The sequence below is a fragment of the Triticum urartu genome, chromosome 4A (genome assembly GCF_056163025.1).
Source record: "Triticum urartu cultivar PI428250 chromosome 4A, HENAU_Tu73, whole genome shotgun sequence".
Classification (NCBI taxonomy): domain Eukaryota; kingdom Viridiplantae; phylum Streptophyta; class Magnoliopsida; order Poales; family Poaceae; genus Triticum; species Triticum urartu.
Genome location: NC_141876.1, coordinates 10,200,761 through 10,226,952, shown reverse-complemented (window position 1 = coordinate 10,226,952; position 26,192 = coordinate 10,200,761). Strand labels below are relative to the sequence as shown.

The 26,192-nt window shown below is 49.0% G+C and overlaps 5 protein-coding genes and 2 pseudogenes across 5 annotated transcripts; 2 read left to right on the top strand and 5 right to left on the bottom strand.

The window, feature by feature from the left end:
- Nucleotides 1-452: 452 nt before the first annotated feature.
- LOC147974396 (uncharacterized) lies at nucleotides 453-1,417 on the top strand (annotated as a pseudogene).
- A 1,480-nt stretch (nucleotides 1,418-2,897) lies between these two features.
- Nucleotides 2,898-4,297, bottom strand: LOC125554495 (fasciclin-like arabinogalactan protein 4 pseudogene; annotated as a pseudogene).
- A 55-nt stretch (nucleotides 4,298-4,352) lies between these two features.
- On the top strand, nucleotides 4,353-6,070 carry LOC147974395 (uncharacterized). The gene is made up of 2 exons (XM_087520030.1): nucleotides 4,353-4,840; nucleotides 5,143-6,070. The coding sequence occupies exons 1-2, from the start codon at nucleotides 4,353-4,355 to the stop codon at nucleotides 6,068-6,070; spliced, it is 1,416 nt and encodes a 471-aa protein (XP_087376156.1).
- A 1,511-nt stretch (nucleotides 6,071-7,581) lies between these two features.
- Nucleotides 7,582-8,651, bottom strand: LOC147974394 (putative bidirectional sugar transporter SWEET7d). The gene is made up of 4 exons (XM_087517454.1): nucleotides 8,494-8,651; nucleotides 8,018-8,218; nucleotides 7,817-7,936; nucleotides 7,582-7,745 (listed from the first exon to the last, which is right to left on the bottom strand). The coding sequence occupies exons 1-4, from the start codon at nucleotides 8,599-8,601 to the stop codon at nucleotides 7,665-7,667; spliced, it is 510 nt and encodes a 169-aa protein (XP_087373580.1). The 5' UTR covers nucleotides 8,602-8,651; the 3' UTR covers nucleotides 7,582-7,664.
- A 2,646-nt stretch (nucleotides 8,652-11,297) lies between these two features.
- LOC125554496 (putative bidirectional sugar transporter SWEET7d) lies at nucleotides 11,298-13,315 on the bottom strand. The gene is made up of 6 exons (XM_087517452.1): nucleotides 13,190-13,315; nucleotides 12,741-12,849; nucleotides 12,478-12,640; nucleotides 12,002-12,202; nucleotides 11,801-11,920; nucleotides 11,298-11,729 (listed from the first exon to the last, which is right to left on the bottom strand). Exons 1-6 carry the CDS (start codon nucleotides 13,245-13,247, stop codon nucleotides 11,649-11,651), a joined length of 732 nt encoding a protein of 243 aa, XP_087373578.1. The 5' UTR covers nucleotides 13,248-13,315; the 3' UTR covers nucleotides 11,298-11,648.
- LOC147974392 (uncharacterized) lies at nucleotides 13,301-17,928 on the bottom strand (the record flags this gene model as incomplete). The annotated part of the gene is made up of 2 exons (XM_087520029.1): nucleotides 17,544-17,928; nucleotides 13,301-13,509 (listed from the first exon to the last, which is right to left on the bottom strand). Coding segments are annotated over exons 1-2 (522 nt in total), but the record flags the coding sequence as incomplete, so codon positions are not given.
- Nucleotides 15,554-16,840, bottom strand: LOC147974393 (putative bidirectional sugar transporter SWEET7d). Its single transcript, XM_087517453.1, has 5 exons — nucleotides 16,728-16,840; nucleotides 16,465-16,627; nucleotides 15,989-16,189; nucleotides 15,788-15,907; nucleotides 15,554-15,716 (listed from the first exon to the last, which is right to left on the bottom strand). The coding sequence occupies exons 2-5, from the start codon at nucleotides 16,570-16,572 to the stop codon at nucleotides 15,636-15,638; spliced, it is 510 nt and encodes a 169-aa protein (XP_087373579.1). The 5' UTR covers nucleotides 16,573-16,627; nucleotides 16,728-16,840; the 3' UTR covers nucleotides 15,554-15,635.
- Nucleotides 17,929-26,192: the final 8,264 nt, after the last annotated feature.

Here is a 26,192-nt window from a genome sequence, read left to right as displayed (position 1 = left end):
CACGCGACGGACGCGCGCGCGCTCGCCTACTCCTGTCCCCGGGCCCGCTCGTGTGTGGCACATTGGCCTTCCCTCCCCCCGGCCAACAAGCAATCCTCGCCCCCGCCTCCTCCGTCACCGACGCCGCCGCCCATTTTGTCGGCGACTCTTCCAGCTGCCGCCGCCTCCACATCCGCCCAGCAACGCCGCCCCTGCCCCCAGTCGCCCGCCGCCGCCGTTTTGCCGCCGGGGAGCAAACTGGTTCCCGCCGCCACTTCCCCCACCGCCCAGCCACCGCGACCAAGAAGACGCCTCGCCGCCCCCGCCTCATACGACCGGCACGCTCGTCGGACGCCGTTACACTCGTCGGACTCCTGCAGGGCAGCTAGCTGGTCTGTGGGCGCCGCGTCTCCCCTCGCCGGCCGTCTCCTTCGACGCCCGCAAGCTGTTCGACAGTTTGCCAAGGTACGAAAATGGACTCCGCCGACGAGTTCTTTTTCCACAATTTTATTTGCGACTCCGACGATTAGTCGTCCGACGACGAGGAGGAGATATTGGCTGCCGTGTTGGTCCATCACCACCTCAACAACCAGCGGCCGTTGTTCCGTGGCTCCATTCTGGGCCACCTTCCGGCGTTGAATCGTAACCGGGAGAGCGGGCATTTTCTTCTCTGGAAGGACTACTTTGATACAACAAACCCGTTGTTCAAACATCACAAATTCCGCCGCCGGTTCCGTATGAGTAGGCATGTTTTCAACCGTATTAGAGAGGGAGTGGTCGGCTATGATGACTACTTCGAGTGCAAACAAGATGCCGTCGGCAAGATTGGTTTCTCCTCTTATCAGAAATGCACTGCCGCCATCCGAATGCTTGCATACGGAGTGCCCGGTGATCTCATTGACGAGTACGTCCGTATGAGCGAGTCTACATGCCTAGAGTTCTTGTATAAGTCCTGCAAGGCTGTGATTGCTGTGTTTGGCCCTGAGTACTTGAGAGAGGCGACAGCTGAAGATACAGCCCGTTTGTTGGCGATGAATGCTAGCAGGGGCTTCCCGGGGATGCTTGGCAACATAGACTGCATGCACTGGGAGTGGAAGAACTACCCTTCTGCTTGGCAAGGACAGTATAAGGGACATGTCAGGGCTTGCACTGTCATACTAGAGGCCGTGGCGTCTCAAGATCTCTGGATCTGGCACTCTTTCTTTGGCATGGCTGGATCACACAATGATATCAACGTGCTTCGGCGCTCGCCGATGCTTGCTAGGCTTGCCGAAGGCAACAGCCCACCGGTGAACTTTACTGTCAACGGCCACAACTACGACAAAGGGTACTATTTGGGTGATGGTATCTATCCTCAGTGGACCACTATTGTAAAGACAATACCCAACCCTGTCGGAGAGAAAAGGAAAAGATTTGCCCAAGAGCAAGAGAGTGCTAGAAAGGATGTCGAGCGTGCCTTTGGTGTTTCGCAATCTCGATGGGGCATCGTTCGGTATCCTGCTAATACTTGGAGCACGCAAAAACTATGGGAGGTGATGACTGCTTGTGTGATCATGCACAATATGATCGTAGAAGACGAGCACCCGGAACGTCTGTACGATCAAGACTTTCAGTTTCAGGGTGAGAATGTTGTGCCTGAGCATGGAGTAGCGGCAACATTTGAGCAGTTCACTCAGTTTCATGAAGACATACGTGATTGGGAACTCACGTGCAACTGCAAAATGATTTGGTTGAGCATATGTGGACTCATGTTGGCAACCAATAGATGTATCTTTTTGTATTCGTTTGCAAAACTATGTGAAACATTTTTATTTTTATTTGGCCTGTAAACTATACTATTTATTTGGGTGGACTATTTTGTTTGTTAAATTTTCATTTCACAATATGTTGAATGCAATGCAAAATTGGGCGGCCAGCCTGCCACGCCTGCACATATGGATCGCGCAGCCGACCCATATAAAAAACAGGGCGGACGCCGGGCGGGCGGCCGACCCAAACGGATAAAAAGCGGATGAAATCGCCGTCCCTTTGGGTCGGCCCGTTGGAGTTACTCTAATAGGCTGGCGGCGGCACTCTTCTCTCCCGATCCCCTTTCTTTCTCCTTAGAACCCTAGACCGATCGAGACTTGTATCCACAAATTCCTCTGTGTGCTGTTAAGATTCGAGTGGGAGCATAACACTACCGGAGGACATAGCTGGTATGCACCGGGACGGAGGGCGCTGCCCAGTTGTCTGATTCGGCGTCAGTTCAGGGCGTGGCCGAGGCGGCCGGCGGCGAGGTCTAGCACAAGCCGCACATGTGCGTCTGCCACAATTTCCGCCGTGTTCAGCGCAGCGGCAAGCCAGTAGGATAGCCCAGCGACGCCTGCAGCCTACTGTTGCCCGCACGGCCGTGGAGAGGATGAGATGAAAAAGTAGGTAAGAATTTTCTGTCATGAGAATTGGACTAGAATAGGTCGTGGTGGAGCGTACCTGCGGCTGACGTGTCGGCCCGGGCGGTAAGGTAACACCGCACACACAACGTGTAGAAATGCAAAACTGTACGCCACCACCAGTCACGGGCAGGGCCCAGTTAACAGAGAACACATGCCTGCTTGACCTTTCTACCATCACTCGGCAACCTGTGCGAGCTAGCCCACACATCAGAGACACGAGCTGGTAGATGTCCTCAGCGTGCGTCTATCTAGCCGGGCATAACAATATTGAAGGAGATGCTAAATGTCAGCTTTGGTGCAAAGATCAACAGAATTGAACAAAGGGAATGCATATTATTATTTTCTTAATCAAGTGAAGAAACCAAAAATAATGGCTACCACTGCTACAATGGTCTCTACGGAATTCTCTCCCCAAATCCAATGCCGGTGCACACATTCAGTTTCGATCAAACAAGATGGGAAATGGTAAAAGGAGAAGGAAAAATTGCGGAAGCAAAGGTACCACCTGGATCTCATACCAGAGGTGGGAGCAGGCAGACCAACGCTATACACCACCAGTTCGCGTCTCTTGCCGATGCCGACGATGGCTAGTTGTCCTGGCCACGCAGGGCCGGCGGGGACGACAGCTTCGTCGGCGGCGTTCGCAGGCCATCGGAGAGGTCTGGCTGGCGTCATGGTCGCCGGAGGCGCCGCAGCTCTCGGGCTTGCGGTATTCCCGCGGCCGAACATTTCCTTGGGCAGCAGGACCTTGGAGACGGCGAAGATCGCCACGGGATTTTGGTCGAACACCGTGCAGGTGATGGACGCCTGCACGACGCCGGTGTCGATCGCGACGGAGCCGTTGAAGCGCGTGATATTGAGCGTGGAGCTGCCGGCCTCATTGCGCTCGGTGGCGAGCGTGGGCTGGACGGGGTTCACGATGAACTGAGGGACCCGAGCGGGTGGTAGGAGTGCAGCACCATGGCCTTGCAGTCGGAGGGGAGGGACTGGAGGCGGTCGGTGGCGGGGAGGGCCGCGAGCGCGTCGTCGGTGGGGACGAAGATGGTGATGCCGGCGCCCCGCTCTTCGGCCTCGAAGTCGTCCGCCACGCCGGAGGCCTCGAGCATGGAGGCGGCCACGTTGAACCCGCGCGCGTCGGTGATGTTGACCACGGGGGACGGGCGGCTCTCGGAGCCGGACGCGGTGATGTCGAAGCCGGAGGGCACGATGAGGCAGCCCACGGCGAGCACACTGGTGTTGTACGGCTCCCTGGTGACGGCGCCGAGCTCGGTGGCGTTCGACCCGGGAGTCGACAGCGCGGGGGAACGGACGAAGATGGCGGAGCCTGCGGCCATGAGGTTGCCGACGCCGAGGTCGAAGGGCGCGCGGCTGGTGGTCTGAAAGAGCGTGGTCACGAGCCTCCCCGACGCGGGGACGCGGGCGAGGTCGGAATGGGAGAGGTACTCGAGGAGGACGTGGTAGCCACGAGCACGGCCGTCGCATCGACTCCGGCGGCGTCTTTTGGTTCTTGAAGCCCTGCACCTGCGCTGCGCTTTCCTGGTGGAGTAGCAGCAAAATAATTCAGAGGCTTTAATTTAAAGCTAATGCACTTCATGTTTCAGTTTGAAATAACCCCCAGGTCCTGCTGGAGCTCTGTCAGGCAAATAAAACAGAAAACATTTTTATATTCGATTGCTCATCTGTTTATTTTTCTTTTTTTGAGAATATTGATTGCTCATCTAACCGCTGTAGTTGGCTTAGGGCACTGCTAACTGATCCCTACTCCCTTACGGATTGTGATTGTTGGTGATCGGTAATGATTGTTGATAGTATTTGCTTTGATATTGTAGTGCGAAGATGAACACGGCCGAGTCCCTCGCATCGTTGGAGTCCTGGGCCGTCATTGGCCTTGATGAGCTCAACTATGACTTGCTTTGGGATCATTCGGCCACCCAAGACATGGAGGAGGAGGCCGAAGAGGTGGTGGCCGAGGAGAAGGAGGTTGTGGAGGTGACCGAAGCAAGCACCAAGGTCCCAAGGTGCCGCACCCAAAACTACAACCAAAAGGAGGGCATTACGCTTTGCGACGCTTGGTGGGCCATCTCCATGGGTGCAACGATCGGAAGGGATCAAACCAAGACCATGTTTTGGGAGAGGATTACCAACCACTACAACAACTCCGTGGATGTGCGATCAACCCGTACCCAAGGTTCTCTTGGGCATCGTTGGGCACCATTCATTACCAATGCAACCGATTGCGTCGACCAAGTGAATCATGCTCCACCGAGTGGTGTGCAAGTGGCGGAGTATGGCCCCTACATAGAAGAGCTATTCAAGCATCGGAACACCAAGTTCGGCCACAAGCCCGTCACTTTGCATCATTGCTACAAAGAGCTATGCAAGAACGAGAAGTGGATCCAAATAATTGCGGAGGCCACTCCAAAGAGGTAAAGGTTGAGCATATCCATTGAGGAGGACGACGAAGTTGACGAAGATGTCAACAATAGACCGGAAGAAAACAAAGTTTGCAAAAGAAAGAAAGAAGAGAAATGCATTCGGTGGCACTTAAATTTTAGAGGATCGGTTAGAAATACCATTAATCAAGGACGTGTCTAGCGGGCGGCTGTGTGCCCACTAGCACTCCCGGGCGGACGAACTTTTTAGGAAATTTTCTATCCCCTTCTCTCGGATTAGAAAACACCATAGCGTGTTGTTTCTTTGTGGTGTCTGTAGCCTTCTTTCTCACCAGACGCCACTTTCCCCACCGCACAGCCGCCCGCGACCAAGAAACTGCCTCACCGCCCCTGCCACATCCGACCGGCACGCTCGTCGGATGCCGTCACATTCGTCGGACGCCGGCAGGGCAGCTAGCTGGTCTGTGGGCACCACGACTCCCCTCGCCGGCCGTCTCCTTCGTTGATGCCCGCAAGCTGTTCGACAGTTTGCCAAGGTATGAAATGGACTCCGCCGACGAGTTCTTTTTTCAAAATTTCCTTTGCGACTCCGACGATTCGTCGCCCGACGACGAGGAGGAGATATTGGCTGTCGTGTTGGTCCATCACCACCTCAACAGCCAGCGGCCGTTGTTCCGTGGCTCCATTCCGGACCACCTTCCGGCGTTGAATCGCAACCGAGAGAGCGGGCATTTCCTTCTCTGGAAGGACTACTTTGATACAACAAACCCGTTGTTCAAACATTACAAATTCCGCCGCCGGTTCCGTATGAGTAGGCATGTTTTCAACCGTATTAGAGAGGGAGTAGTCGGCTATAATGACTACTTCGAGTGCAAAGAGGATACCGTCGGCAAGATTGGTTTCTCCTCTTATCATAAATGCACTGCCGCCATCCGAATGCTTGCATACGGAGTGCCCGGTGATCTCATTAACAGGTACGTCCGTATGAGCGAGTCTACATGCCTACAGTCCCTGTATAAGTTCTGCAAGGCTGTTATTGCTGTGTTTGGCCCTGAGTACTTGAGAGAGCCGACAGCTGAAGATACAACCCATTTGTTGGCGATGAATGCTAGCAGGGGCGTCCCGGGGATGCTTGGCAGCATAGACTGCATGCACTGGGAGTGGAAGAACTGCCCTTCTGCTTGGCAAGGGCAGTATAAGGGACATGTCAAGGCTTGCACTGTCATAATAGAGGTCGTGGCGTCTCAAGATCTCTGGATCTGACACTCTTTCTTTGGCATGGCTGGATCACATAATGATATCAACGTGCTTCAGCGCTCGCCGGTGTTTGCTAGGCTTGCCGAAGGCAACAGCCCACCGGTGAACTTTACTGTCAGCGGCCACAACTATGATAAAGGGTACTATCTGGGTGACGGTATCTATCCTCAGTGGACCACTATTGTCAAGACAATATTCAACCCTGTCGGAGAGAAAAGGAAATGATTTGCCCAAGAGCAAGAGAGTGCTAGAAAGGATGTCAAGCGTGCCTTTGGTGTTTTGCAATCTTGATGGGGCATCGTTCGGTATCCTGCTAATACTTGGAGCACGCAGAAACTATGGGAGGTGATAACTGCTTGTGTGATCATGCACAATATGATCGTAGAAGACGAGCGCCCGGAACGTCTGTACGATCAAGGCTTTCAGTTTCAGGGTCAGAATGTTGTGCCTGAGCATGGAGTAGCGGCAACATTTGAGCAGTTCACTCAATTTCATGAAGACATGCGTGATTGTGAAACTCACGTGCAACTGCAAAATGATTTGGTTGAGCATATGTGGGCTCATGTTGGCAACCAATAGATGTATCTTCTTTTATTCGTTTGCAAAACTATGTGAAACATTTTTATTTGTATTTGGCTGTAAAACTATACTATTTATTTGGGCTGCCAGACTAAACATCTTCATTTGATAAAATATGTTGAATGCAAATCAATGTATAATTAGGCGGCCAGCCGGCCACGTCAGCACATATGGATCGGCGCGTTGGGCGCACTGCCGACCCAAATGCAGTGGCGGAGCTAGCCCATCCATGGAGCCTGGGCAAAATACAAAGGGATGTGCTTCATGAGCATTTGGCTACAAAAACTAGTGATTAATTATCAAGCTCTTACTATAAGCTAATGGAAGTATTTGGGCAGAGCCCGGGCAGCTGCCCAGGGTTGCCAGGACGTGGCTCCGCCACTGCCCAAATGCAAAACTGGGCGGACGCCAGGCGGGCGGCCGACCCAAACAAACAAAAAGCGGACAAATGCGTCGTCGTTTGGGTCGGCCCACTGGAATTGCTCTAATGTTCGATCAAATAGACGGATCAAACAGACAGATTATTACCATACCATGGTTACATTACAAATATTGTGCGATGCACAGCAAATATTTTTGAAAGCCACGTCTCCCCTTACAAACCAAACAGGCATGCTATGCTGAGCATATCAAGTACACAGTCTTTTTTTTAAGATAGGGGTTTACCCCCCGCCCCATTTTAATTGACGAGGCAAACAGAACACACACACAGCCAGATCCGGGCAACAGCCCTTACAAACTTAAAAACCCATCCTGCTCAAGAAGCAGCACACACCAGATTCAGAAGTTCAACCACTCAACTACTAGCAAGTCTTGTCCTTTTTTCATTACATTTCCCCTACTGAAATAGCAAAACAAACTACTACTCAACAGATTCAGCAAGGGGGAGATTCAGTCCCAGGCGATGCGAAGTAGCTCCCCATGACGTGTGTCCAGCGCGAGGGTGAATTGCTTTCGGAGCGTCCTTGTCCTTTGAGTGGCGTCGCAGAGAAACGGAAAAGTGCTGTTTCCAAATAGTGCCTCAACCATGGTAAATGAACCTCACTAAAACCCACACTATTATCTGCATTGCTCCAAAAAAGATACCAAAGTAGCCCGGCACCTGCAGAAAAGAGAATTCAGACTTGGTTTCACACCCAATCACAAAATGAGAATGTAGTGAGTAAAACATACTATGAAGTATAGGTTGTCAGCCAAGTGACCATACGCCGTCCAGGAGACGCCGTTGAGGAACAAAGCCACGGCCACCAGCAGAGACATGTTCCCTACGTTGTTCTCCCGCCACACGGAGATCTGATTGGGGCAGTACGTTAGAAAACTGTGACACATAAGCTATCAAAACGGACTACAAAGATTAGGATCGGGAATAACTACCACTTCGCGGAGCGGCCCAAAGTACATAACGATGCTGATGACATCCCCAATGATGCCAAAGACAAGCTGTGGATCCGGTGCAACTGAAAAAACTGGAGGAGCTACTATGGCAGAAGCTCCAGCGATCGCCGCCAGGCAAATAGCAATACTCATTCGGCCCCGGGGTTCGGAGAAGCAAAAGAACAATCCAAGGTACAGAAGCTGAAACACGCATGTAAGTACAGATTAATTCGGTGTACATCAGGAAATCTACTGGTTTTTTTAGGAACTGAAATCTACGGTTGATTTGTTTGCCGTGTTTGTTGCTACTTAATACTACAGATTATAGCCTTTGCATAGACCATTTGACCCTATTGCGCGTGTCACAGTTGATAAAAGTGGCATGAAGGTGGCAATTAAATATGTTTCAAAAATAAACAGGACATATGTGTTTTGCCGATGGACAGGATAAAACAAAGGAAGATGGTGTGATTCACCTCAAATACAATGCCAACAGCGTTGAGAATCACAAATGGGGGTGTGGGAGGATCGGCTAGCCCGTACATCATCCAAACGACGCAGCTAGCAAGTGTAACCACAAACATATCCACCTTGGACTGCCCCACTTGCCGCGCCACCCATATGCCCCAAACAGTTGGACTGCATGCCACGAAACAGAATCAGAATCAGACGACTTAAGTAGAAATCGAGAGGGCAAAAATTACTTTAAAAAAAGCCATAAGCCTAGTCGGGATCTTACCCTTGTGAAAAGTAGAGAACTGCTGTAAAAACATAGCCAAGAATCAGAAAAGCATTCTTGGCACGAACCTGCTGAGGAGGAGGGGACGGCTGCGGGGCAGGAGCATCGCCTGTGAAGCCAATCGATTCAAAGGACAGATCAGCCATAGCACAGTGGATGCCTGCCACTACAGAGTAAAAATTTCTGCTATGCGTCCGACATCGAATAGCAAGCAGGACTGTAACTAAATCGCTACTTACAAAGGAACTGCATGGATTTTTTTCCTCTAATACTAGCAAATAAGACATCTGCATCATCTAGCCGAGGACCAAAAAAACAATTGAACATGATTCTAGTACAGTTGATCTTCTAGCCAAGGACCAAAAATGCTACTGTACGCAATAACTAGCAAAATTACTGTTCGAGATTTGATAGAGTGCAGAAGAGAGAGGGGGTGGGGGGCGTACCCGCTGGCTGGTGGGTTGTAGACACCGGAGAAGCAGCCGCCTGGGTGGGGACGGCCATGTTGTGGGCGGCGCCGCCTTCATGCTCCTGGGACGACGGCTTCTCGCTCGACGGCGGCGACGGTGGTGCGTCGTCTGCGAGAACCGATCCAGAGCACATATCAGTATGTAAACAAGGCTGATCAACATATGGACATGGATAAACAGAGCGAGATGCAGGCGAGAGGGAGAGAGGTTCGTACACGCTGGCTGCTTGCGGCGAGGTGCGGCGGACGGTGGCGGGGGCGGGGGGCTGCTGACGACGGCGGCGGGGGGAGCGGGTCCTGCATCCAAAATCCACAGTAATTAACAACAGCAGCCAAAGTTAATCACCAGCCGATTCATCCGTATTTTTCATCAAAAGTAAACAAAACTAGAAAATAAAGAACAATGTGACGACGTACTTGCGCAACAAAAAAAGAAACAGTGGCAGGCGAGATGATATGAGCGAAACAAATACAGGGAAACGGTGGCAGGCAAAGCTGCGAGACAGCCAGCTTATCTGCTGCTGCTCTGCCAATAGGCGACCCAACCTTTTTTCACCAAAGAGGATTGCTACGCAAACCGCATGCAAAAAAAGCAGTGCCCCAGAGGATCAATTTGAGGCAAAAAGAAGCAGAGGCGATGCACTGCAGAGCCAAAAGCACGGCCAGCTCTTGCCGATCAAAACAAACAGCGAGCGTTCTCAGTTTTGACCAAGCAAGACGTACTGCACAGAACACAAACAAGGCAGCAGATACAGCAGAAAGCAAAGCTGCGTTGCGGCTTGGTAGCAGGAAACGTATCTCTCGACGATGATCATCTCAAAACAAAACAAGAAGGCGTGGACACGGCTACTGCTACTGCACGATAAACCCGGTCAAAAGGAAGCTAGGCAAGTACCATAGTCGAACGACAGTAAATAAGATAACTCGAGCAACAGTGACCGCAAAGGCCTCTGCATCTGCGTACGTACGCCGCTAGATCCATCCCCTTATTCTGATACAGTAATCATGCATGCATGAACCCAACACTACATAACGAAGGATGGTTCTACGCCGGATCCAGCAGAAGGAGAGACAAAGCTGTGCAGTAACTAGCAGAAGCAAGCGCAGATCTAAAATCCATGAAACAATCGCGCGTTCTGCATGCGTTCTACGATGACGAAATACTCAAAGTAGACCCTAAATCGCTCTGTATAACTCAAGCTACAGAGCGATAAGCAGCTAGCTAGGCGGTGCGCGCGCGATTGTTTCAGTTTCAGGGTGAGAATGTTGTGCCTGAGCATGGAGTAGCGGCAACATTTGAGCAGTTCACTCAATTTCATGAAGACATGCGTGATTGTGAAACTCACGTGCAACTGCAAAATGACTTGGTTGAGCATATGTGGGCTCATGTTGGCAACCAATAGATGTATCTTCTTTTATTCATTTGCAAAAGTATGTGAAACATTTTTATTTGTATTTGGTTGTAAAACTATACTATTTATTTGGGCTGCCAGACTAAACATCTTCATTTGATAAAATATGTTGAATGCAAATCAATGTATAATTAGGCGGCCAGCCGGCCACGCCGGCACATATGGGTCGGCGCGTTGGGCGCACTGCCGACCCAAATGCAGTGGCGGAGCTAGCCCATCCATGGAGCCTGGGCAAAATACAAAGGGATGTGCTTCATGAGCATTTGGCTACAAAAACTAGTGATTAATTATCAAGCTCTTACTATAAGCTAATGGAAGTATTTGGCAGAGCCCGGGCAGCTGCCCAGGGTTGCCAGGACGTGGCTCCGCCACTGCTCAAGTGCAAAACTGGGCGGACGCCAGGCGGGCGGCCGACCCAAACGAACAAAAAGCGGACAAATGCGTCGTCGTTTGGGTCGGCCCATTGGAATTGCTCTAATGTTCGATCAAATAGACGGATCAAACAGACAGATTATTACCATACCATGGTTACATTACAAATATTGTGCGATGCACAGCAAATATTTTTGAAAGCCACGTCTCCCCTTACAAACCAAACAGGCATGTTATGCTGAGCATATCGAGTACACAGTCTTTTTTTTAAGATAGGGGTTTACCCCCTGCCCCGTTTTAATTGACGAGGCAAACAGAACACACACACAGCCAGATCCGGGCAACAGCCCTTACAAACTTAAATACCCATCCTGCTCAAGAAGCAGCACACACCAGATTCAGAAGTTCAACCACTCAACTACTAGCAAGTCTTGTCCTTTTTTCATTACATTGCCCCTACTGAAATAGCAAAACAAACTACTACTCAACAGATTCAGCAAGGGGGAGATTCAGTCCCAGGCGATGCGAAGTAGCTCCCCACGACGTGTGTCCAGCGCGAGGATGAATTGCTTTCGGAGCGTCCTTGTCCTTTGAGTGGCGTCGCAGAGAAACGGAAAAGTGCTGTTTCCAAATAGTGCCTCAACCATGGTAAATGAACCTCACTAAAACCCACACTATTATCTGCATTGCTCCAAAAAAGATACCAAAGTAGCCCGGCACCTGCAGAAAAGAGAATTCAGACTTGGTTTCACACCCAATCACAAAATGAGAATGTAGTGAGTAAAACATACTATGAAGTATAGGTTGTCAGCCAAGTGACCATACGCCGTCCAGGAGACGCCGTTGAGGAACAAAGCCACGGCCACCAGCAGAGACATGTTCCCTACGTTGTTCTCCCGCCACACGGAGATCTGATTGGGGCAGTACGTTAGAAAACTATGACACATAAGCTATCAAAACGGACTACAAAGATTAGGATCGGGAATAACTACCACTTCGCGGAGCGGCCCAAAGTACATAACGATGCTGATGACATCCCCAATGATGCCAAAGACAAGCTGTGGATCCGGTGCAACTGAAAAAACAGGAGGAGCTACTATGGCAGAAGCTCCAGCGATCGCCGCCAGGCAAATAGCAATACTCATTCGGCCCCGGGGTTCGGAGAAGCAAAAGAACAATCCAAGGTACAGAAGCTGAAACACGCATGTAAGTACAGATTAATTCGGTGTACATCAGGAAATCTACTGGTTTTTTTAGGAACTGAAATCTACGGTTGATTTGTTTGCCGTGTTTGTTGCTACTTAATACTACAGATTATAGCCTTTGCATAGACCATTTGACCCTATTGCGCGTGTGACAGTTGATAAAAGTGGCATGAAGGTGGCAATTAAATATGTTTCAAAAATAAACAGGACATATGTGTTTTGCCGATGGACAGGATAAAACAAAGGAAGATGGTGCGATTCACCTCAAATACAATGCCAACAGCGTTGAGAATCACAAATGGGGGTGTGGGAGGATCGGCTAGCCCGTACATCATCCAAACGACACAGCTAGCAAGTGTAACCACAAACATATCCACCTTGGACTGCCCCACTTGCCGCGCCACCCATATGCCCCAAACAGTTGGACTGCATGCCATGAAACAGAATCAGAATCAGACGACTTAAGTAGAAATCGAGAGGGCAAAAATTACTTTAAAAAAAGCCATAAGCCTAGTCGGGATCTTACCCCTGTGAAAAGTAGAGAACTGCTGTAAAAACATAGCCAAGAATCAGAAAAGCATTCTTGGCACGATCCTGCTGAGGAGGAGGGGACAGCTGCGGGGCAGGAGCATCGCCTGCGAAGCCAATCGATTCAAAGGACAGATCAGCCATAGCACAGTGGATGCCTGCCACTACAGAGTAAAAACTTTTGCTGTGCGTCCGGCATCGAATAGCAAGCAGGACTGTAACTAAATCGCTACTTACAAAGGAACTGCATGGATTTTTTTTCCTCTAATACTAGCAAATAAGACATCTGCATCATCTAGCCGAGGACCAAAAAAACAATTGAACATGATTCTAGTACAGTTGATCTTCTAGCCAAGGACCAAAAATGCTACTGTACGCAATAACTAGCAAAATTACTGTTCGAGATTTGATAGAGTGCAGAAGAGAGAGAGGGGGTGGGGGGCGTACCCGCTGGCTGGTGGGTTGTAGACACCGGAGAAGCAGCCGCCTGGGTGGGGACGGCCATGTTGTGGGCGGCGCCGCCTTCATGCTCCTGGGACGACGGCTTCTCGCTCGACGGCGGCGGCGGTGGTGCGTCGTCTGCGAGAACCGATCCAGAGCACATATCAGTATGTAAACAAGGCTGATCAACATATGGACATGGATAAACAGAGCGAGATGCAGGCGAGAGGGAGAGAGGTTCGTACACGCTGGCTGCTTGCGGCGAGGTGCGGCGGACGGTGGCGGGGGCGGGGGGCTGCTGACGACGGCGGCGGGGGGAGCGGGTCCTGCATCCAAAATCCACAGTAATTAACAACAGCAGCCAAAGTTAATCACCAGCCGATTCATCCGTATTTTTCATCAAAAGTAAACAAAACTAGAAAATAAAGAACAATGTGACGACGTACTTGCGCAACAAAAAAAGAAACAGTGGCAGGCGAGATGATATGAGCGAAACAAATACAGGGAAACGGTGGCAGGCAAAGCTGCGAGACAGCCAGCTTATCTGCTGCTGCTCTGCCAATAGGCGACCCAACCTTTTTTCACCAAAGAGGATTGCTACGCAAACCGCATGCAAAAAAAGCAGTGCCCCAGAGGATCAATTTGAGGCAAAAAGAAGCAGAGGCGATGCACTGCAGAGCCAAAAGCACGGCCAGCTCTTGCCGATCAAAACAAACAGCGAGCGTTCTCAGTTTTGACCAAGCAAGACGTACTGCACAGAACACAAACAAGGCAGCAGATACAGCAGAAAGCAAAGCTGCGTTGCGGCTTGGTAGCAGGAAACGTATCTCTCGACGATGATCATCTCAAAACAAAACAAGAAGGCGTGGACACGGCTACTGCTACTGCACGATAAACCCGGTCAAAAGGAAGCTAGGCAAGTACCATAGTCGAACGACAGTAAATAAGATAACTCGAGCAACAGTGACCGCAAAGGCCTCTGCATCTGCGTACGTACGCCGCTAGATCCATCCCCTTATTCTGATACAGTAATCATGCATGCATGAACCCAACACTACATAACGAAGGATGGTTCTACGCCGGATCCAGCAGAAGGAGAGACAAAGCTGTGCAGTAACTAGCGGAAGCAAGCGCAGATCTAAAATCCATGAAACAATCGCGCGTTCTGCATGCGTTCTACGATGACGAAATACTCAAAGTAGACCCTAAATCGCTCTGTATAACTCAAGCTACAGAGCGATAAGCAGCTAGCTAGGCGGTGCGCGCGCGATTGTTTCAGTTTCAGGGTGAGAATGTTGTGCCTGAGCATGGAGTAGCGGCAACATTTGAGCAGTTCACTCAATTTCATGAAGACATGCGTGATTGTGAAACTCACGTGCAACTGCAAAATGACTTGGTTGAGCATATGTGGGCTCATGTTGGCAACCAATAGATGTATCTTCTTTTATTCATTTGCAAAAGTATGTGAAACATTTTTATTTGTATTTGGTTGTAAAACTATACTATTTATTTGGGCTGCCAGACTAAACATCTTCATTTGATAAAATATGTTGAATGCAAATCAATGTATAATTAGGCGGCCAGCCGGCCACGCCGGCACATATGGGTCGGCGCGTTGGGCGCACTGCCGACCCAAATGCAGTGGCGGAGCTAGCCCATCCATGGAGCCTGGGCAAAATACAAAGGGATGTGCTTCATGAGCATTTGGCTACAAAAACTAGTGATTAATTATCAAGCTCTTACTATAAGCTAATGGAAGTATTTGGCAGAGCCCGGGCAGCTGCCCAGGGTTGCCAGGACGTGGCTCCGCCACTGCTCAAGTGCAAAACTGGGCGGACGCCAGGCGGGCGGCCGACCCAAACGAACAAAAAGCGGACAAATGCGTCGTCGTTTGGGTCGGCCCATTGGAATTGCTCTAATGTTCGATCAAATAGACGGATCAAACAGACAGATTATTACCATACCATGGTTACATTACAAATATTGTGCGATGCACAGCAAATATTTTTGAAAGCCACGTCTCCCCTTACAAACCAAACAGGCATGTTATGCTGAGCATATCGAGTACACAGTCTTTTTTTTAAGATAGGGGTTTACCCCCTGCCCCGTTTTAATTGACGAGGCAAACAGAACACACACACAGCCAGATCCGGGCAACAACCCTTACAAACTTAAATACCCATCCTGCTCAAGAAGCAGCACACACCAGATTCAGAAGTTCAACCACTCAACTACTAGCAAGTCTTGTCCTTTTTTCATTACATTGCCCCTACTGAAATAGCAAAACAAACTACTACTCAACAGATTCAGCAAGGGGGAGATTCAGTCCCAGGCGATGCGAAGTAGCTCCCCACGACGTGTGTGCAGCGCGAGGGTGAATTGCTTTCGGAGCGTCCTTGTCCTTTGAGTGGCGTCGCAGAGAAACGGAAAAGTGCTGTTTCCAAATAGTGCCTCAACCATGGTAAATGAACCTCACTAAAACCCACACTATTATCTGCATTGCTCCAAAAAAGATACCAAAGTAGCCCGGCACCTGCAGAAAAGAGAATTCAGACTTGGTTTCACACCCAATCACAAAATGAGAATGTAGTGAGTAAAACATACTATGAAGTATAGGTTGTCAGCCAAGTGACCATACGCCGTCCAGGAGACGCCGTTGAGGAACAAAGCCACGGCCACCAGCAGAGACATGTTCCCTACGTTGTTCTCCCGCCACACGGAGATCTGATTGGGGCAGTACGTTAGAAAACTATGACACATAAGCTATCAAAACGGACTACAAAGATTAGGATCGAGAATAACTACCACTTCGCGGAGCGGCCCAAAGTACATAACGATGCTGATGACATCCCCAATGATGCCAAAGACAAGCTGTGGATCCGGTGCAACTGAAAAAACAGGAGGAGCTACTATGGCAGAAGCTCCAGCGATCGCCGCCAGGCAAATAGCAATACTCATTCGGCCCCGGGGTTCGGAGAAGCAAAAGAACAATCCAAGGTACAGAAGCTGAAACACGCATGTAAGTACAGATTAATTCGGTGTACATCAGGAAATCTACTGGTTTTTTTAGGAACTGAAATCTACGGTTGATTTGTTTGCCGTGTTTGTTGCTACTTAATACTACAGATTATAGCCTTTGCATAGACCATTTGACCCTATTGCGCGTGTGACAGTTGATAAAAGTGGCATGAAGGTGGCAATTAAATATGTTTCAAAAATAAACAGGACATATGTGTTTTGCCGATGGACAGGATAAAACAAAGGAAGATGGTGTGATTCACCTCAAATACAATGCCAACAGCGTTGAGAATCACAAATGGGGGTGTGGGAGGATCGGCTAGCCCGTACATCATCCAAACGACGCAGCTAGCAAGTGTAACCACAAACATATCCACCTTGGACTACCCCACTTGCCGCGCCACCCATATGCCCCAAACAGTTGGACTGCATGCCACGAAACAGAATCAGAATCAGACGACTTAAGTAGAAATCGAGAGGGCAAAAATTACTTTAAAAAAAGCCATAAGCCTAGTCGGGATCTTACCCCTGTGAAAAGTAGAGAACTGCTGTAAAAACATAGCCAAGAATCAGAAAAGCATTCTTGGCACGATCCTGCTGAGGAGGAGGGGACGGCTGCGGGGCAGGAGCATCGCCTGCGAAGCCAATCGATTCAAAGGACAGATCAGCCATAGCACAGTGGATGCCTACCACTACAAAGTAAAAACTTTTGCTATGCGTTCTACGATGACGAAATACTTAAAGTAGACCCTAAATCGCTTTGTATAACTCAAGCTACAGAGCGATAAGCAGCTAGCTAGGCGGTGCGCGCGCGCAGGTCGCTCGCCATGGGAGATGGCGACCGCGCGCCGTACCGGCAGATGCAGAGCGTAAGCAAACCCACCCAAATCAATACCGTGCTATCGGGCGCAGTTCAGTTCAACTTGCGCAACCAAACCACAAGAAATCTATCCGTATAATAAACGACGAGGACCAGAGACCAGTCACCGCCGTAACGAAGCTATGCCACGCGGGGCGACGGGAACCCGCGCGCGGCGGACGAAGAAACTACGCTGTGTGCGGTGGTTCCTCGCCACGAGGAACGGCGGCAACCCGCCGACGCCGAAGAACAAGCAAAGACGTACGGGCGCGCGCCGCCTGGTTGCTCGCCACGGGAACGGCGAGAACCCGGCACCGCGGGCCGTACAGGCAGATCTAGCATAACAGCAAGGAATCCGCCCCAAACCGGAGCACTAGCGACCCGAGAAGCCATGGAAAACTAGTAAACACGCAAGCGAGCGAGCACATAATCGGCACCTAGAGAGAGAGGGAGGCAGGGAAGGAGGCGGCGTGCGGTGCGTACCTTCGCAGGTGGCGGAGGAGAGGTGGGCGACGCCGGGAAGGAAGCCGCCGCAGGAGCCGTAGGTCTTGAGGAGATGGGTGACGTCGAGGCCCGCCGTGACGAGCTGCGGCTCCGCGGCGACGCGGCAGAGGCATGGGACGCCGAGGTCGACAACGAGGAGGACGGGCTCGCAGCACTGCGCGGTGGCCATGCCGGGCGCGCAGAAGAGCGCGACCTGCGCCGCGAGCAGCGTGGGCTCGCACGGCGCCCCCGGCTGCGGCCCGACGGCGGCGACGACCACCGGGAGCAGCAGCAGGCGGGGGGATCTCCCCATCGGCGGGGAGGGGCCGAGTGGTCTCTCTCTCCTTCTCTAGGGTTTCTGGCCCGGTGGTGGTGGAGTGGTGCGGTGGACTGGTGGAATGGAAGACGGAGGGGAGTAGGTGGGTGGCGAGTTATATAGCGGGGGGGAGCCGTGTACACTCATCCATGCGCGACGAGCTCGCCGCTCGCTCGATCCTGGCTGTCGGTTCGGGTGGGGAGTGGCCAGCTGTCCGCGCGGACGGCCCAGATGCGGCCGCGGGGGGTGTGAGGGCGGCACGTGAGCTGGCTGGGTGGGTGGGGTCCGGGTGGGGTGGCCTCTCTCGTGGGCTGCTCCTCTGGCGCGCGACGTAACCGCCTCACCTCGGGGGTAGAGAAAGTTTTTTTTCTGTTTTCGTTCGATTTTGAAATTCAAAATGAAATGCAGTGCAGTGCATCGTCGTCGGGCGAGGCGGAGGCTGGGGAGAGAAAATATATGCGCGCCAATTTTCGTGCTTCGTGCTGATCTGATCAGACGGCTCTGGGAGCTTGTGGAGGGTTCTGGAAGGCGCCAGAAGTCACCAGACCGGCGTCGGGTTCCCGCGGGGAGCGATTTCGGCGTTGGATTCCCGCGAAAACTACATGGCGTGCTGCCACAGCGAGGCCCGTGTACCGGAAGCAGCCCATGGACTGACCTTCTTTTTCACGCAGAGCGGCCCATGTAGCCCTTGTAAACATTCGCCACGACTTCGGCTGGCCCAGTCCGGGTTCTTTCTTTGCTTTTTCTGCTTCGTTTTTTTTCTGCAGGTTTCTCTATTTTCTGTTGTTTTGTTTCGCTTTGCTTTTCGTTTTTGAGTTTCTCATTTGTTTTGCTTTGTTTTGTTTTTTTCCTGGAAAAGTCTTCGTGTTTCCAAAAACAATGTTTGGAACTCCAAAAGGGGTCCATCGTTTATTATAAAACCGTTCATCGTATGTTATAAAATGTTCGATACGTGTTTTTAAAATGGTCGTTGTGTATTACAAAAATGCTCATTGTGTATTATAAATATGTTCAGTATACATTTACGAAAATTCAGCGTATGTTACACCAATTTTCACCATATATGAAAAAAAATCAGTATATGAAAAATGTTCAGCGTATATTGGAAAAATGTTCATGTGCTAAAAAATGTCTGCGGATTTCAAAACTTATGTAGTGGAACATCAATTTGACCAAGCCATGTATTTAGGTTGAGCAGCAAGTGCAGGCGTAGAGCAATTTCCCATCAAATCAACTTCATAGCACCATGAGCTCCCCTTTAGTTCATATTCCACAACAACTACAAATTATTAGTGGCATCAACAAAAGTCCAATCACAAAACCTGATATTGAGAACAAAGGAAGCCAGTAATAAGAAAATATGTAGGGAGAGGACGACATTGAAGATGCAGTTTATGATGTTCAATTGCCTGAACCTGATTTTTCAGCATTGGATTCCCACGAAAACTATGTACCGTGTCGCCCGGCCTCTCTCAATAAAACAACGTAGTGTATTACTAAAAAGACGTAGTACAATACATTTGTTCTCTTCATCAATCAGTCAACAAAAATAAAAGCGTATGTTGTCCTTGTTTTTTTTTTGGGGGGGGGGGGGGGGGGGGGGGGATTGTATATTGTTCTCAAAAAATAAAAGTGTGTGCTCATTTCTTTCCTATTTTTAAACACAATATTGTTCGATTTTAAGTTCCTACAATCTTCATGCCAGTCAATTCGGCCATAGCTTGCCAACAATGATTTCTTCTTCTTTCTCTTATTCGATTTAATTGTAGAATTGATACACGAACTTCTCTCCTATGTTCACTTTAGTCGACCATCTCACAGACGCAACAAATAATTCCAAATTTTTCAAAATGTTAAAATATGATGATTATTATTACTGATCCCATGGTCTCACTTAAGGGCAGATTCTATTCAAGTCTCCCCAACATATCATCTTCGGTTGCTTCCATGAGGTCACCAATGCTTCCAGACATGCTATGATCATTCGTCAAGATGGAGCTATGAGTACGACAACAACCTTGATGACGCAACTTTGACTTTGGTTCATGAACAAGAACAAGACCTCGATGGCTCCATTTTAGATCATGACATGGAACTCATGGGAGCAGAAGCCCCTGATCAATACACAATTTTAATTTCACAACATGTTTTGAGCAGCCACATTGAGAAAAATAGCACCACGACATGTTCCAAACAAGAGTTGTCAAAGAATGTGATGTTTGAATCATCATTGGTGGTGGGATTTGCAACAATCTAATTAGAATGGAGTTGATGGAGAATCTTGCTGTCGACACCGGGCCTCATCCCCACCCGGACTATATCCATCATCCTTCAGAAATCAACTAGACCAACCCACAACCTCGTCTTCATCTCTAGCGTGAACATGCTCCACCCCTTCCATTTCTATCCGTCCTCTTTTCTTTCCTATTTTTAAACACAATATTGTTTGATTTTAAGTTCATTTTGAGCGGTTCCGTCACGTATCGGTAACCAATCCATCGTTCATGCATGCATTCAGATTCGTGCCGCTATGAATATTCTATTCTCACTTTTTTGCTATACTGGAGATATACTTCGTCAAATAAGGCTAGTAGCCCCACCTTTGTTAGTGACAGCCAACTCTCTCCCTTCTCTCACACATAAATCCACCCTTTTATTTCACCTTAGCTAAATTAAACCGTCCATATCATTTAAACTAAAAGTTCATTTTTGAAATAATTCATATATTTGAATTCCTAACGCTAAGAACTTTAGAACTAGACCAATCTTGCATACATTTCAAACACGTTCAAATTTCAATGTTTCACATTTCATATATGAAACAAACCCATTTCACTAGAAAATTATGAAAAACTCATATTTCAATAGAAATATGTGAACCAACCTATTTCACAGAAACCTTTCTTACCCAAATATGAAACTGAAATGGGTTTAGAGAAAGTGGTGCTCCCTTTCGGGTGGGGAGTGGCCAGCTGCGCGCGCGGACGGCCCAGATGCGGCCGCGGGGGTGCGACCGCGGCACGTGAGGGCAGGCGGGTGGGTGGCCTCTCTCGTGCTCCTCTGGCGCTCGTAACCGCCTCTCCTCGGGATTAGAGAAAGGCGAAGAGAAAGTTTTTTTTTGTTTTTGAAATTATTTGAAATGAAATCGTGCTGCTATGGTGTTGTGTCGTCGAGCGAGGCGGGGGCTGGGGAAAATATCGCCGCGCTTCAATTTTCGTGTTGATTTGATCCGATGGCTCCGTATGCCCCGTGGAAGCACATAGAACGTTTTGGAAGGCGCCAGAAGGTACCAAGACGACGCGAGGATTACCCCACAGCGAGTGATTTCGACATTGCATTCCCGCGAAAACTACGTGCCGCGTCGGACGCGGCTCGATCTCTCCTCCGGCCCATGTCTAACATTCTTTTTGCATGAGCGAGCCAGGCTCATGTGCTGGTAGCCCGAATGGCAACTAGGCCTGTTAGAGCATCTACATCCGGACACCTCAAATCTGTCTCATACGTCCGGACGGGCCGCTCGGTCACTGTTCAGTCACGTTTTGGAATACGATTCCACTTAAAGGGGCCGGGCCAAGCTGTCGGTGGCACTTACCCCTCTGCCGTGTCCATGACACGCGGGGCCCACCTAGCCTCTCTCTCTCTCCTCCTGTCTTCTTCTTCTACCTCCAACAACGATGCAGTGGAGGCGCCGGCCACCGGCCTAGCCGTCGCCGCGCCGCTCCAGGGGGCCGGCTGGCGAGCGAGGAGGCCTACCCGCCCCTCACCGCGCCCAGGGGTGGCCGAGGGGGAGCCCGAGATGGCCCATGGCCCTGGCGCCGATGGGGCTGTGGCGGACAAAGCTTTCGAAGAGGAGGGCAGCGCCAGCAGGACTCCTCCGCCGGAACTGAGAACGGCGGAGGCTCGCGGTATCCAGGGTAGGGTATCGGAAACAGAAGTGTGGGAGGGGAGGGTTGCGGGGCTGGAATCGCCGAGGGGGCCGAGCGGCGGTTATCGGCCATTGGAGAGGGAACGAGGGGCTCCGAGGCTTGGGGAAGGGGTCTGGGAGGGTGGTGGCTTGCGGGAGAGATTGAGGGCGCGCTCAAATAGCCACTGGGAAGGCTCTGGAGCGAGCTAGGTGGTGGCCGAAACTCCAAGAGCCACGGCGACGTGTCGGTGCGCTGGCGAGGGTGCAAGCGAGGACAGGGGCTAGGGGACGGGAGCTGGAGGTAACTCAGCGACGTTGGCGAGCTTGTGGCACGCCGTGGCGAGCTTGGCGGCCGGGGAGGGGCCTCCCGAGGGGTCCAGTGGCCAGAGCACCGCGTCTGCATGCAACACCCGCGCTCTACGCGTGGTCACCGCCGGAATGTGGCGTTGCAACACGCTCTGGTCGTCCAAACCGTATCTGGGAGGTAGGGTAAAGGTCACAGAAGTGAGGCATGAGATTTCATAGAGATAAGGAAGCAAGCACTGCACTGATTTGAGACGACATTGGTTATAGGTGCTGAGCTTTTGCTTGGTGTGATCACACACTAAGACGATTATCTATGCAAAATATCAGATCAAATGGAACGGTTTAACTAGCACTTTCTGTACAAAGTGCCAATCTGGCTAGAAAATAGAAATGGAAGATGCACTCGCGTGAATGATGTGATCGGGCTGAAATTTGGTAGAGGATTTTCATTTGGGCATACGAAGGCACTGTAAAAATTTCATACCATTTGGACGCACAAAAATAGTACTTCCTTCACAGTGGTCCTCCCTGGACAAAATTTTAGGAAAATCATTGAGGCAAATTTGCTACATGAAATGGGACCAGATTTGGTAGACGGATGTTATATTGGTGGAAGCATGTCCTAGTAAACTTCCAGAAATTATGTAGCAATATAAAATATAGTTGCTTTGCAATCTAAAAATATGACCAGAATCAAAGATTGGATGATGTGCTCACATGGATCATTGGATGAAGCTCAAATTTTTAGGAGAGTGAAGATGTGAGTATACTGATAATATGGAAAATTTTCAACTCATTTTGATATGTCTGGCTAGTACTTTCTTCACAAAGCTCCCCTCTGGTCAAAAACTCTGTAAAATTGCTGAGGAAGATTGACTAGACAAATGAAGGTGAATTTTGTCATATGGAAATGATTTGGGTACGAAAGAGTGCTCGAAAAGTTTGAGATCAATTAAGAAGATATAAATGACATTTCCTTCAAAAGTGACATTCATGATTGAATAGGAAAATGAATATTCCTGAATTATTTCTGAACTAGGCAAGGAAGAGTTTGGACATATCTTTGATCGATATGACCCAAAGGATTTATGAGAATTTTGTGGGAATTAATGGCAAGGCAGAAATATAGGTTGCTTCACATCCTAGGGCAAACATGGTTATTCTTTAATATAAAAATGGATATTCCCAATAAATCAAAATTGGGGTTTGGCTAAGATGTAAATGACATGGTCTTGGGAAGAATTTGAGAATGACAAGCCATTTGAGACAGGAAGAAGAGATGATCTTCCTATGCTTCAGGACCACACAGCCACAGAAAAGGAAATCCAAAAGAAAAAAGGAAGGGCGAAAAATCGGAGTGTTACATCCAGTCAGATTTGGAGAGCGGTTGTGGAGGGGTGTGATGTAATTAAGCAGGGCTTAATACACCGTATCCTCAACTCACGTCTGGTGTGATAACCTGATCCTAAGGGGTGTTATGATGCGGCCCTTCAGGGGATCCGGCTTGCCTGCTCCCTTTCCGTGCTCCCATCCGTACTCCCACCTCATCCAACGGGTGTCTTTTTTTCTTTTTTCTTTCTAATCTAATCATCTCCCCCCTCCCCCTGATTTTAAGGGGTGGGGCCGGGCCTTATGCGGGAGCACGTATGGGCACACGGGAGGGGAGCAGGCAAGTCTCGTCCCCCTTCAGGTGCCAATCAGCTTACCCACTGGTTTTAGTTTCTAAATCTATAATACCTAAATAGTCGATCCCCACTATCTTATTTCTCTTAACATGCAAGCTATCCACCTCATCAACCTGTCACATCAGCAATTATTCTTGCTTTTAATCATTTTTTAGACAACCTTTTAACCAGTATATGTTAACGTTTACACATGTGGTCGCGGCGTCCCTCTACTTCCGTACTTAAATGACCCACCGAAGCCCAATGGTCTTGTGATTCACAAACAGAACAAAGAATCCCGATGGTCTCACTAAAAAGCCCAACAGTCTCTCTCTCTCTCTCCCTCTCTCTCTCTCTCTCTCTCTCTCTATATATATATATATATATATATAAAGGACCATCGGGGCGGCTATATAGAAAAAAGCGATCTCTCTGCGTAGCACGACCGCCGGTCTTCGGCGCATCTGCCGATTGTAGTTCCGTTCCCGGTGCAGACCACTCTGGTGCCCTGTACTCCTGTAGTGTCGTCGACATGGCGGCGGTGGTGCTGTTTTCCCTCTTTCTCTCTGTTCCATTCAGCGGGAATCACTGTGGCACCCTGTAGCATCGTTCAGTTGGCGGCTTTCGTCCTCCTTTCTCTATTCAGGCGAAGCAACTCCAACGTTGGTTGGGAACTGGTGGATCCCGTGTCGGCTTCCTTTCGGACTAGGAGAAAAACAGCTGGGTGGAGACAGCGGACAGGTATTTCAACACATGATGGTCATGCCTCTGCTACTCATCCTTCTACCTTCAGATTTTCCATTTTTTCTTAACCCACCAGCTAATCTGATTACAGTCATATTCGTATAGTTGGATTTGATAGTGATTAAGGTATGCTGATTTGATTTGGTTACGTTAGCAGGGAGCCATGCCCCATGGGTGGGATTGAGTAACGGCATGCTGATAAACGTAGATCAATCCGTCCGCGGTGGATTTGATAGTTGTAGCACGCCCGCGGTATGAGTAGCAGCGAGCTCCAGTGCTGATGGATATCTGAAGCGCCATCGCAAGCAACCAGAAGGTGCCCCTTTTCTTATGGCGGTCAGCTACCCTCAGTTATTTGTTGCACCTCCTCTGCACTCAATTATCCCTACTTACAACATTGATGTGATTTACTTTCAAATTTTGGTGCCTATTATGCTATTGTTATTACGTAATTTTTGGGGAGAATTGATTTCAGTTTTAGATGTTGCTGAGTACTACTATTGGCAGCTCTATTTTTTGTCCTTCAATACTTTTGCTGGGGTATTTTTGGATCAGGTTCTGGTTGTTCATGACTTTTTCAATCAGGCTCTGTTTGCATGTATAGTTTTGTAACATTTTCATTTCGGTTTCCATGTTATTACAAGTATATGATATATATTCTTACGCCCTGTATACTTCTATGTAGATTTCCTTTTGTTCGGTACAACCTGAATCAACAACTGAGGAAAGAATTCTACATAAAGGATCGAGAAACATTGATTTGTCATTCATTGGTATGTTTGCATTTACTACTGTTAAATTTATTTTTGTAGGATCACCAAAGTCTTTATCTTTACCACATATTTGTTCTTCCCTTATAGGAATCAGGAATAAATGGTTGTTATGCTGAGATGATTTTTGCTGATAGTTTGAGAAAGAGACACACTTCTTGCTGACGTTTGTTTCCGTCTAGCAGCTCTCTTAGTAAGAGGAACGATGAGAGGGACGACAAGAATAATTTCCATACAAGATTTTAGTGTGCGTGCTCATATGAAAAACAAATCGTGCTTTTCCCATACATGTTGACTACTTTATTGCTCTAACATTAGAACACTTCTTTGTGTTACTAGGATGCGTTAAATTAATCGTAGTTTCTGTTTTGTGTGCAGCCACATTTTGATCTATGTACAGTATGACCATTTGTTGATACCACTTCTTTTCCGACGAAGGACTGTTTATCCATATATTTAATACAAAATGTAATGGATTGTGATATCTAATTATCTATGGCAGTTTACTTTTTGTATTGTCATGTGGTAAAATGTTTTACTACTAACCATGATTTTAAGAAATATCAATATTTGTGCTTCAAGTTTTGCCTAAACATAGGTTTCCTCAAGAATGTTTGTTATTTGAACATATATTTGAAGAAATATTATTTTATGATATTGCTATTTTTTAGCATATATTTCCGCAGCAACGCGCAGGGTGTCGTCTAGTTCATCATAACACATCGACTAGATGGGATCCTGAGCGGCTCACTAAAGTCTTCCTGCATATTGATGTCCTGGCCATTCTTAGCATTCCTCTTTGCACGAGGGAGGTGAAGATAGTTGGGTGTGGAGCTTTGAAAAAGCGGCTGCTTCACGGTCGGGTCGGCATACAAGATGATGATTGCAACGAAAATGATGAGACGCGAAGCTTGGTTAGATGTTCATGTGGATCTTCAAGCATCC

Coding starts and splice junctions, on each gene's coding strand:
- LOC147974393 (XM_087517453.1), bottom strand. CDS start 16,572: ATGTTTGTGGTTACACTTGCTAGCTGCGTCGTTTGGATGATGTACGGG. Junction 16,190..16,464: donor CTGTTGGCATTGTATTTGAG/GTGAATCACACC, acceptor TGCGTGTTTCAG/CTTCTGTACCTTGGATTGTT. Junction 15,717..15,787: donor CTGACAACCTATACTTCATA/GTATGTTTTACT, acceptor TCTTTTCTGCAG/GTGCCGGGCTACTTTGGTAT.
- LOC125554496 (XM_087517452.1), bottom strand. CDS start 13,247: ATGGCCGTCCCCACCCAGGCGGCTGCTTCTCCGGTGTCTACAACCCAC. Junction 12,203..12,477: donor CTGTTGGCATTGTATTTGAG/GTGAATCGCACC, acceptor TGCGTGTTTCAG/CTTCTGTACCTTGGATTGTT. Junction 11,921..12,001: donor TTGGGCCGCTCCGCGAAGTG/GTAGTTATTCCC, acceptor TGCCCCAATCAG/ATCTCCGTGTGGCGGGAGAA.
- LOC147974394 (XM_087517454.1), bottom strand. CDS start 8,601: ATGTTTGTGGTTACACTTGCTAGCTGCGTCGTTTGGATGATGTACGGG. Junction 7,937..8,017: donor TTGGGCCGCTCCGCGAAGTG/GTAGTTATTCCC, acceptor TGCCCCAATCAG/ATCTCCGTGTGGCGGGAGAA. Junction 7,746..7,816: donor CTGACAACCTATACTTCATA/GTATGTTTTACT, acceptor TCTTTTCTGCAG/GTGCCGGGCTACTTTGGTAT.
- LOC147974395 (XM_087520030.1), top strand. CDS start 4,353: ATGGAGGAGGAGGCCGAAGAGGTGGTGGCCGAGGAGAAGGAGGTTGTG. Junction 4,841..5,142: donor GCGGAGGCCACTCCAAAGAG/GTAAAGGTTGAG, acceptor CTTTCTCACCAG/ACGCCACTTTCCCCACCGCA.